The 12048-nt window shown below is 45.1% G+C and overlaps 1 protein-coding gene across 2 annotated transcripts in view; it reads left to right on the top strand.

The window, feature by feature from the left end:
* The window catches only part of ECPAS (Ecm29 proteasome adaptor and scaffold), a 709962-nt gene that overhangs the window by 266994 nt on the left and 430920 nt on the right, over window positions 1-12048 (top strand). For both annotated transcript variants that reach the window (XM_078676653.1, XM_078676652.1), the window contains exon 19: window positions 2045-2136. In XM_078676653.1, the coding sequence (XP_078532779.1) occupies window positions 2045-2136 (92 nt within the window). The remainder of the gene's footprint in view (window positions 1-2044; window positions 2137-12048) is intronic.

Here is a 12048-nt window from a genome sequence, read left to right on the forward strand (position 1 = left end):
ACTGGTATAGGCCCGCTGCTCTTAACATTCCAATGTACTAATAACCAGGTTCTGCCTTTGTCTTTCCCCTATCTTTCCAAAACACATGAAGTGGGCAGGGGAAAACGAAAGCCAGAGGCTGTGCTGCAGAGCACACCTGAGCCTTCCCTACTCCCTAGCTCAGAGTCACTGAAGCCTCAGTGAGAGAGAGAGAGAGAGAGAGGAAGGGGTAATGCTGCTCAACTCCTGGGTCTCCCTGGCTCAGCTGACCGAGGAAAAACAAAAACGTTTAGCCAAGATGGGGAGAACCAGTGGCTGAATTAAGTCACCTTTCACAGCTCTTGCTGTGAATGTTTAACAGCTAACAGCCGTGGCTCAGTGCGCTGTTAACTACTGAACAGTCACAGCAACAGCAGTGAAACAAAGGCTTAGGAGCTTCAAGGATTCCAATCCCCTTGAACTCTGATGCCTTTGTGTTTATAATTGGGACATTCTGCCCTCAAGGGATGGAATATTCTAATAGCTTTACAGCACACTGTATCTGGGCTATACAGGCCATTAAAGGCCTGCTCCCCTCGTTAAAGCTGGAGTGGGCCTTTAATGACCGGTATAGCCTGCTACAGCGGGCTGTAAGGCTATATTATAACATTGGAATGTTGAGCGCTACATTGAAAACAACGGAGTGTTCCGGGTTTCTAATGACTGGTCCGGAGCATCCACATTCCAATGTTTAACAAAGGCCTCACGATGCCCGAGGGGATTTCAACCCCTCTCGGGCTCCGTGAGACCTTTGTTTTACAAATGAGAACATTCTGCCCTCCAGGGGTGGAATGTTCTAATAGTCTTAGTGCCTTTTGTAGTGGGCTCTACCGGCCATTGAAGGCCCACTCCCCCGTTAAAGGTCTTCGGCTCAGGCCTTTAACGCCGGAGCAGGCCTTTAATGGCCGTTAGAGCCCGCTATGGTGGGCTCTAAGGCTATATTAGAACATTGGAATGTTGAGTGCTCCCATGAAGACAATTAAGTGGCTCGGGGCTTATAATGACGAGATAAGACTTCTGCTCCATCGTTCCAATGTTTCTTTCTTTTAAATTTAGAACATTCTTCCTCCAGTGGGTGGGATGTTTGAATAGTCTTATAACCTTTCTGCCTTGGGCTACAACAGATATTATTGGCCCGCTCCCTCATTATATAACTTAAATTCAGGACCTGTCACAAGGGTATACAAGGCTATAATAATGGTTTGCAGTATTCATGTTCCATAGACCTACTCCGTATACAGCCCCTTATGAGCTTTCTGCTCATCTTTCTCTAGTTTTAAAAAAAGGATCCTTGATAGCATCTTTGGGTTTTGTTTTCACAGCCTCGTTAATGTATTGAAGAATACTCCGAATTGTTGTCTTTAGTTGTACCATTAATATGATATGTAAATGTAAATGTAAATGTAAATGTACAGGAATTTTATATAGCGCAAATCACCAAGCGGTCTCTAAGCGCTTGCTTAAGGAACCCGTCCTGGTATTCCCCTGTGAGATAACCCCGGCAGGGTATCCGCAAGGTGAAAGCCAGGCATCCCACCGCGAGGGGCCGTTGTGGAGATTAAGCAAGCTATTGCCCAGAGTCGCAGAGTGTGAACCCGTGAATCGAGTAGGCACCGGAGCGAGAATTGTCGAGTCCATGGACATTTTAGGACTCAAGACCCAGCCGAGCCGGGAATTGAACCCTGGTCCCGGGCTGACCTCTGCTTCCAGGTCTGCCTCCTCTAACCAGTGAGCCACACTTCTCCACGAATATGGGTTTATTGCTTTGAGTTCCTCACGTGATTCTCTGGTAATATCAAGTATTTGAATTGGTGGAAAAATTGCAATGTCGGAAAAATATTGTCACAGGGCAGGATTGTTTTCTCTCTACTTCATATTAATACTGATTAAATAGTTGTAAGAAGGTTCTGAATTCATGAAATGTTTTTATCAAGATTTAGAAGCTGTTTAACTATTCGATTTCCATTAATTGTATATGACAAGGGAACACATTATTTTAATGGATGTTCTGTCTAATTTTATTCAGGTTTGCCAGTGATGTACTGTCTGCTGGAAGCAGTTGCTGTCTGTCCTCAGAAACTAGCCGCCAAGTTTACGGATAAAATCGACTGGATAAAGGTATCCGAATATATAATTATTTACTAGCATATACACTTATGTAATGCTAACGTAAAAGATTCCTGTGTCTTTTTCTTACCATTTATTGCTGTTTTAGTGGTTTAATTTTAAACCTTTTCGTGACTCTAGTTTCTTAAGTGTCATCATCTCAGTTGTAGTGTCCTGTAACTACTCTTTTCAAATGTGGGTGGTATTTGGTTGGCTTGGTTGATTCTCTTCAACTGTTTCACTCAAAACAACGTTTCACAAAGTGACCAATCACCAGTTGAATATATACCAGTACATCTTTTGTAGAACATAGCAATACAATTTCAAGCAGCCCTATAGCATTTGTAGATTTCCCTTTTGCACTTCATTCACAGGACCCATTAGTGAGGCATTGCTTTGCAGTTCTTAATATGCTCTTTCCACATGTTTCAAGGTGCCTGTAGCACAATTTTGGGATACACAAGATGAGTAACTATTATAATCCAAATTCAAAGCACCCTTTTCTCTACTCTTCCTCTAGGCACTAACCACACGCCACTCTTTCTTCGACTAGTATTTAGGTCATCCTTTGTGACAAAGCACTTTCATCACATACTAAGTATCGTGCTGGCAGTAAAGCAGCTGCAGTGTGCTTAGTCTGGGAGGATAGTTTCTTAATTGAGCTAGAGTTTTTAAATGGGGAAATGAAGAATTCCTCATGTTCTATTTAAGCTACTTCTGTGTAGAAGCAGATCGATCATGAGATTTTCAAGCATTACTGCCTACTATATGTTGTGCATCCACTACATCACCGATGAGTCCTCCATATTTTTGCAGTGTGTTACAGTTAGTCTCTTGGCAACTCCCAACATGTGATGCAGCAGAATTCTCCTGTGTTGACTGGTCTGTCTTTCATTTAGTAAAATAATCCTGGAGACTCTTTTGCTCGGCAGACTTGCTCTACATGGCTGGTCTTCCAGAAGTTTTTTATCTGTGTACAATCCAACCATATGTGTATTGCTGAGCCTTACATCTCCAGAATATGACACCGGTGTTAGAATAAATGTATTTTAGCCTCTTGTGTGTAAAATACCCGTGCATTATGATTTCATAGGATTATTTTGTACTGTGAATAATTCGGAAACTCTTGAATACTCCTTTAAATTTTTTCCATGCATCCTCACTAATATTTGACCCCTTGGACATCGACCCACTGTTTCTGATATCCCACGTTGCGCTTTACTTTCTTTTAATTTAGAATGAAATGTAGCAGTTATATTAGCCCTTTGTCTGTATCCTATTCTTATTGTATTTTTTAATGGGTGGAGCTGCCTCGTAACCTCTTAAGTTAGATGGTTGCAGAGACTAGTGCCTTAATTGGAAGTATTGGAGCCTACCATATTCTGTGACATTAAAATCTGTTACGTTCTTTGAACTGTTACATTTGGTACCTAGTGAAGGACAACGCTCCCACAGTCTCCATCTCAGAAAGTGAACCCATTCCGTTGCAGGAGAAAACCATGGATTACAATGCATGGGATTAGGAATGTGGTGAGGCTCTCTCTAAGCACTATCTAGTCCCAAATTAGCAAAGTATTTTTGGTGATTCCCCCAGTTTGTTAGATTCAGAAAAGGGAAGCTGCTGAACCTGGTGCCCTATGTCAAGCTGTTTAGATCCTGAAGGGGAGGAAGGAGTGATTTTGTTGTAAATTGCCTGGTGATATGTTGATTACGGGGTTGTTACCAAATTTGCAAGACAATAAGATGTTTTCCAGGTGGGGCTGGTCTTCTCATATGGAGGGCTTCAAGATTTGTACCCTTCTGTGTACTTTGGCTGGCCTTAAAAGGCTAAAGACTGTGGACTGTGGATCAGATCTCTGCAATAGTCACCCAGATCTATATGCTGAAAAACTTGGAATGCCATAGCTTGATTTTTTTATGCACCAAAGACTATTAACAGCAATACAAATAGATTGCTGTCTCACTTACAATAAGGGAGTCTGTCTTTGCCTGAAAGAGATATGCAGCTCAGATTTGGGACAAAAGTTAACTACACGGCTTGGTTAACGCTGTGCTGCGACTATTTTTTCCAACTTACTTTATTTTGCCCACCGTAAACTTGACAATCAGCAAGCCCACAGGAGGTACAGCACCTTGTATCAAGAGAGGCGGAAAAGCAGATTCTAGCTTTGTTTGCATATTCAACCAGAGGGAGTGTAATGGATCTCTTCGGCCACACAAAGGAAGGTAGTGCGTTCAATGTTACTCAAGAAACTCTTTATGAGGGACATTTCTAACTGCATCTTGTGAATATCCCCAGGCACCAGACTGGTTCCAGAAAGTTAAACAGTAGTCCTGTGCAATGGTATGGTAAGTGGTGCCATGCAACTCTGCGACAAACTCCTTCGGCTATCGAAATGACAAGTGGCGCCGCAAAGTGTCACCCATGTGGCACTTTTAGGCACTTTTATGTGCGTCAGTTCCTTTCTTTCTGTGCTTCAGATGCATATCTATAGCTCTGCTACTTTTCTTCATCATTTTTTCTTAAATATTTCTTCTTTTAATTTCATCTAGTATACTAAGGAATATGTAATCCTCTAAGACTACATGTTTTAAACCGTGTAGGGGCTGTCACAAACAGATGTCTGTGAAGTATCCCTACAAGTTGTCCCTCTAATGTTTGGGTTCAGCTCACAACTTCAAGGCCTGTGGCGACGGCATCCAGATGAATCCGAAAACTGTCTTAGAATGTGAAGTAAAGCTCTACACCGCAAGACTCCACTCCAGTCCCACCCCTGGCCAAAATCTAAACTGCAGACCCCTCCCATCCTGAAGTTGTTCCTACGGTAGATCTTGTCCGTGGTTAAATTCTTTAGGTAAGTCCAAAAAGAAGCATAACAAGTCCAAGCTAGATTCTGCCCCATCCTGCCAATCCTGATCGCCAAAAAAGGTGCAAAGCTTTCACTGTGCCTCTAGGTCTCACTTCTGTTCCATTGAGGACATAATTCCAACCTTGTCACGATGCGCCCTGAGTTTCTTGGCCTATTGTGATGTCAAAGCAGATCAAAGCTTTTAGACACGCCATGGTACACATCTTCCTCCTGCTTCCGTCTCTATTTGGCTCACCTTTGGGCACCGAAGATCCTGAGCAGTCTCCAGCCGAGTTACTGCTGGCAGATCTGTCCTCTGTACCTCTCAAACTTGCTTCAACATCTGTGCTGACTTTGGGTTTCTGTGAGGGTCCTTTGGACGTCAGTGCCGGTACTAATTGCGCTAGCACGAGAGGACGATTTACAACCTATCGAGCTAGCCAGTTCAACAGAATTTGTTTTGGCCGAGCTGCACACCAATCCTGATGTCACAAAGACAGTACTAAATCCCTCTGACTCACGCTCTACACTATTACCACACAGACGCTGCACCAGCTTTTTTGATCAGACTCCAACCATAGTCCGCCATATGGAGACAACAGTGGGTGTAATTGAAAGGGGTTTTCCCCATCCTAAGATGAAGACAGCTATTAACCTGCAAATTGCCTGTGCACTGGATATCTCTCCCGATACTGAGTTGATTTCCCTTTCTGGACTAGCTACTGAGGAAAGTGCATACTTTTGTCAGAGTCATTAGATAAGCTGCTGTAGTTCTAGACCTCCACCTCCCTACAATGGAGGACAAAAATAATGTCCTCAATCAGGTCCTTCAGCCTGGCCAGGCTCCCAGCCAAAACTCTTCTGACTTTCATGAAGTCCCTCACTGATCTACTCCTGGGCAGTTTGGTTAAATCTTGTCTGGCCCTCTGGTCAATTGCCAAGTTGCACGTCAGCATAGACCAGCTCCATGCAACCCTGATAGTTTATTTCTGCATCTAACCCCTGAGAGTATGGTGCTGCAGGCTTCCACCATCTAGATGAAAACTACTGCCCTTCCAACTGCTCCTCCAGAAAGAGAGTCACGTTTCCACCAGCCACTTGCCACGTACCTGCTGTTGCCACCATCTTCACGCCGGGGAAGGAGTGAGGATGCCGGTCTGAGCGCTGAAGGCGCCGGGGGCCATTACTCTGGGGGAGACTACACTGCCCAGACTCCTTGGCGGCTGCTGACGCTGCGTTTTCGCACGGGAGGCGCTTAAAGTCCAGTCGGGCGCTACCCGGGCTAAGGGCGGGCCCGTCCGTGCCTGTCACCGCCAGAGGAGCCAGGGCAGGGCCAGCCCTCTAACGTCTCACTTTGTGGAGCATGAAATGACTTACTACATCCCTTGACCAGGTACTGTTTTATGCCCCTGACATTGTTCGTGATAGCCGGTGTATCATTGGTGGACTGTTGCACTTGAGTGTCTTAATTGAAACTTATTTAATTAGTTTTTGGTTACCATTTTGAAAAGAAGGGCGCGCTAAATGGGGAAACGCAAGTCAATGGAGGGGGAAGGTACTGAGCTTGGGGCCTCTTCCAAAGTGCGTAAGAGGAAGAAGGCCAGGAATGTGGTAAGGCATGCAGCCACTAGTTGTATCCTTGATCGAATTGACAACCTGGTTGAGGAATGTGAGTATCTTGGGCAACGAGACTCGAGTTAATGCATCCGGGGGCATTTCCCTGCAGAATGTGGGTGGTGTGGGGGTTGAGAGTGGGGGCATTGTTTCGCCTTTCATTCCTGCCTTGTTTCTCACAAAACAAAAGGGTCTAAAAGAATCCGGCTCTGCCCATAGAGGGTCCTCAACTGTAGAAGGAGAGAGTACTCCCGTTGTTGCTAACGATAGCTCTGCCCTGACGGATGGTAGTTACCCACCTTTATGTAACAAATGTATTCCTTGTGTCAACAGGTTTTCCGTCCTAGCAAACGTTCACAGTGGAGGGCCTGTGACACCGCAATTAGTTGATACTGGCTCAGACCCTATTTTTTTTGCCTATAGCCCTTTCCCGAATCATGTGCCACTATCCTCACCGGAATTTCATACTATGGATACTAATCTTCCAAATAATGTTTACGAGCTGGTGAATTTAGTATGTCTTTTGAGGGATGAGATTGCATCCATGAAAACTTTGATATTAAATTTATCCGCGGGGGTAGGGCTTCATCAAGTAAGGGGTTAAGCACCATATCAAATTCTAGCACAACTAACGCTAAGGCTTTCCCCTTGATGACTACGGGTGGTAGGCTAAACCCATTGAGTGAGGGTAGGTTAGTCGGGGACACAAGCAATACCAAATTTCGGTACAGTGGGCACACCAGGGCAAGTAGCTCGGTACCAGGAACCCCCAAAATGAACCCCTGATAACTCCTGAAAACAGTTGGGCCATTGGATGAACAGGCCAGGGAGGGAGCATTTGACATCTAATTTCAGGTCGGGCCGCAAATAGGACACAGGACAGAGGCATAACCTCTAGCAGAAGTAAGGGCATGGAACCCAGTAGGCCATCCAGCACTAATAAAATCTTTATGACAAATGTCCCCAAGTTAACATCGGGGGGAAAGTTTGAGAGTGCAGACTCATTGACTAACAAAGCCATTCATTGGCTACGCCATGTCAGAGGGTGCCGATGTATAATTAGGGATGACATCACTAAGGCACTTAGGCTTACCTCTGTAGCTGAGCAGTATGACTGTATCGAACTGACCCTGAAGACGGAATTGTTGGCCGAGAACTTATTTGCTTTAGAGGTTATATCCAGCCCACCAGTGCACTCCTGTATACAGCTTAGGAAGTTTTCCCCATTATCTCAGAATCACTTGCCCTGTGCTCAGAGGCTAGGGAGCATTACTGGGTGTTCTGGGCTGGAAAATAATGATTGACTTTTATGTGTATCCTCCCAAGCTTTGCTCATTCACACTATTGTGAACTCTACTGGGGAAAGTCTGGACATTTAAACTTACACCCTTGACAGCCTTAGTGCTGAGGACCTGATTGTTAGTGTTGAGGAGGTTGGCCACCCCATGGGAGTACCGTCTGACAAAGGGCCAGTTAGTTCATTTACTGATTGTCTAAACTCGGAGGAGGGCCAAATGTACCCTTATAACACAAGTCCATCCACCCCTTCTCCTCGGGGGTCATTTACTAGTTCAAGGCCGGTTAGTCCCCCTACTAGCCCCGAGCCAATTAGTCGGCTTGAGGCAAACCCTAGGAACTGTACTCCATTCCTTAATGACTGTGCTTATAGGGGTGGTACATTAATTTCATGGAACATAGCAGGTTTGGGCACCAAGATATCATCGCCTGATTGGTTATCATTCATTAGTCAATTTGATGTTTGTCTCTTCCAGAAGACCTGGGCTTCTGAACCACAGTTTTTCTCCGGATATCTACATTTTTTTGCCCTGGCAATCAAGGGGGGCAAGGGCCGTCCTATGGGTGGCCTAACTATTTAGTGCGCCAACAACTCCCTTTGTCTGTTAAAGAACTGACTTCAGGGAGTAAAGATATTCAGGTCCTAAGACTGGACTTAGGTCCTATGGGTTATTCGGACCTTTATAATGTCTATGCAAGGGAAGTTCGAGGGGGAAAGTCTCAGGTTATAGCGGCCTTGGACTCCCTCATCGAGCATCATTCGGCAGCCAACAATGTGATTGTTGCGGGTGACTTAAACACAACCTTCGAGCCCTTGGCTGCTCCCGAATGGAACCTTACGGATGAGGATAGCCAGTGGGGGGTGCCCATGTTAGAACTAAAATTCGTTAGGAAGTGGACAGAGGTTATCGTTCAGATCAACTCTGTCTGCTACGAGAGGGGACTTAGGGCACTTAATGGTAGGACTCCGAAGGACAGGGCTGGGGCTGTAACATTTAGCAACGGGCGTAGTAAAAGTCGAATAGACTATGTCCTTTGTGGCCTGAGGCTCTGGCATACAATAGACGACATGATGGTTGTCGCTCGTATAGAAAGCGATCATAACCCTTTGTTACCCATAAGTGGTGGAAGGAAGATGCCCCCTGCCCTGTATTGCGCCCCCCAAATATTGTTTCTTCTAATGACATGAGGCGACTCAACTGGGCACGTATAGCACCTAAGGAGGAGGTACTGAATCAAATAACTAAGGAGGTTGACAGTGTTTTGGAGACGCTAGAGCAAGTTAATGTCTCAGGCACTGATTGGAATAGGGTAAACCCAATCCATGATACTCTGTTTGAATGTATTAGTGCCTATTTCCTGGCCCCTGCTAAAACCAAGACTAACGCGACTCCCAAACCGCTACGGTGGTATAATGAGGATTGTAGGAGAGCAAGAAAATCCTTGAGTGAGGCTATTAGGGCTGGAACTTTAGCAGCTGTCCGCCGTGGAAGACAGGCGTATAAAAAAGCTATCTCCAAGGCCAAGAACTTATGGGATGAGCTCCACTGGCAGGAGCTAAAAGAAGCTAGTGGTAATAAGAATTCCAGATTATTCTGGAACATTATTAAGTGGGGTAGAGGGGGCCACTCTGATCAGCCTGAAAATGTTGTTTCCCAGGAAGGGTGGGTGAACTACTTTAAACCGCAGTACGCCCGTAACCCTTTAGAAAGACAAATGGAAGTCCCTAGATTTTTTTTTTTTTATAGATGATGCTTTTAGTTATGCTGATGTATTAGCTGCTCCTAACGCAGTGGCAGGAGGGAGAGCTCCGGGTCAGGATGGCGTCCCTGCTGATGTTTTTCTTTATGATAAGCCACGATGGGGCAGATATATCCAGTTGGTGGCGAATGCAATAGTAAAAGGAGCCCCGGTCCCGGATTCTTGGAAAGGGGCGGTAATAATTCCTGTGTACAAGAAAGGCGATAGAACACAACCAGGAAATGATAGGCCTATTAGCCTAATTGACACAATTCAAAAAGTAATTGGGAGGATGACCCTGAATAAAATCTTGGATTGGGCAGAGTAGAATAGTGTGCTGTCCCCGTTTCAAGCTGGCTTCCGTGAGTACACTAGCACAATTGATCAAGTCTTCCGGTTTATTCTTATTTATTGGAAGACTGTATGTCTAGGCAAGAGCAGCCTTTATGCTGCCTTTGTCGACCTTTGTGCAGCTTTTGATCTTGTCCCCCGTGTACAGTTATGGGCCACACTTCAGAAACTGGGTCTCTCTGAAGCTATTTTGACCGTGGTTATGAGGCTACACGAGGCAAATTATGCCAAAATCCAATGGGGGGGCCAGGGCAGGGTCACCGCCCAATTCCCGGCTGCACGTGGGGTGCGGCAGGGCTGCGCCATGGCCCCAACTTTATTTTCCTTGTACATCAATGGCATTGTTGATTACTTGCTACCAGTTAACACAGATGCCCCTTCCTTAGCCGGTGTTAAAATTCCGATTTTAATGTTTGCGGATGACACGTTAATTGTGTCTAGAACCCCAAGTGGCCTTCAGCGCGCCTTAGTTATTTTTGAAGAGTTTTGCATAGTGCGAGGCCTTGAAGTTAACGTGACTAAGACCAAATTGATGACTTTTAATCCGCATCCTAGTTTTAAGGGGAAATTTTAAATGAATGGGAAACCCCTCGAAATGGTCAATGACTTTACTTATCTGGGTGTCTATTTAGGAAAGGATCTCAAATGGGATCACCATGTAGATTTAGCCGTCCTCAAGCATCACCAGATTGCAGGAGCATTAAGCTTGGAGCACAAAAAGTCGTTAACTAAACCAATTAAGCCTGTCCTCCAAGTTTATGAATGTAAAGCCGTTGGCTCCGCGCTATATGGCGCAGAATTATGGGGGTTTGAGAAGACGACTCCTCTGACACTCTCCGAAAATAAATTCTTTCGTAGCATCACTAGCCTTCCCCAGAGCACACCCTTACTCCCCTTGAGATACGACCTGGGCAGGAAGGCTATTGCAGACATCGCCAAGCTATGCCCTATTTTGTACTGGCGTAGGTTATGGACGACGCCTGAGCTCTCTGTCTATGCTGCTGGGTTTATGGATGTTATAAAATCTGATTCCCACCATAAGATCCGGTGGCTAAGACATCTTAAGGATAGCCTGGTTGCTCTGGGCATGCAAACACTGTGGGAAAGTCCAGATGAATCCACATTTCCATCTAAGAATCTTATAAAGGAGAACTACTGGGCGCAGGCCACATATCGTGACTGGAGCGCCACTGACTCATCATCTATGGCAGGGGTCTTTCTAGGGGCAAAACTTACGCCCAGGCTCGAACCCTACTGGGATATTATCACCAAGCCTGAGGACAGGAAGCTGTATTTCCAACTCAGAGCGGGCTCACTGCCCCTGAAGTCACTGACCTCTAGGTGGTCTGCTGAGTGTTAACTTTTGCCCGGCCTGTGGCAGACAAAGGGAAACGATCGCTCACCTTCTCTTTGTCTGTCCTGCATATGCAACCCCGAGGCGTGTTTGGCTCACTCCAATGTGTAAGCTATTGGGTACCAATAGAAGCTCTGAAGCCGAAAGGCTGATATGCACTAGCACTTTGCCAGTTATCTCAATAGCGGTAGCTAAATACCTAGGATGGGTGTGGGCCTTAAGGCAGAAATCATAAAGAGGATAGTTGATTGCTTACTTTGCACATGTTTAGTCTATTGCTAAATCTTGGTCCCATATCAATTGATTTTAGTCTGATTTTAATAATTTTATCCTTTGGCTAAATGTTTTTAACTTTAATGAAATTTTAAACTATTCCATTTTCCTTAAATCATGTATACTGGAACCACATTATGCTGATCATGTTGGTTTTTTTTTTACTTAGTATTGTGTAACTCTGGAACGTTTGCTTCCATTATGAATGTTTTGCTATGCTTTTATGAATTTTTCTCGAATAAAGCTATTGAATCGAATCGAAAGTCACAATGTATAGAGCCTTTTTGGTAAGAGGATGTTTTCATCAACCAGCCTAGCCCTGAGGTCTGTTAATGATGGCTGCCTTCTGGGATGCTACACTCATGCATTCTGAGGCATCTTTGGGGAGAGCTTACCAGCGGTTCCAGATGACTTGGGGGCTTGCTTGGCTCATGCCATTCAGAATTC

The sequence above is a fragment of the Lissotriton helveticus genome, chromosome 2_1, assembly GCF_964261635.1.
Source record: "Lissotriton helveticus chromosome 2_1, aLisHel1.1, whole genome shotgun sequence".
Classification (NCBI taxonomy): Eukaryota; Metazoa; Chordata; class Amphibia; order Caudata; family Salamandridae; genus Lissotriton; species Lissotriton helveticus.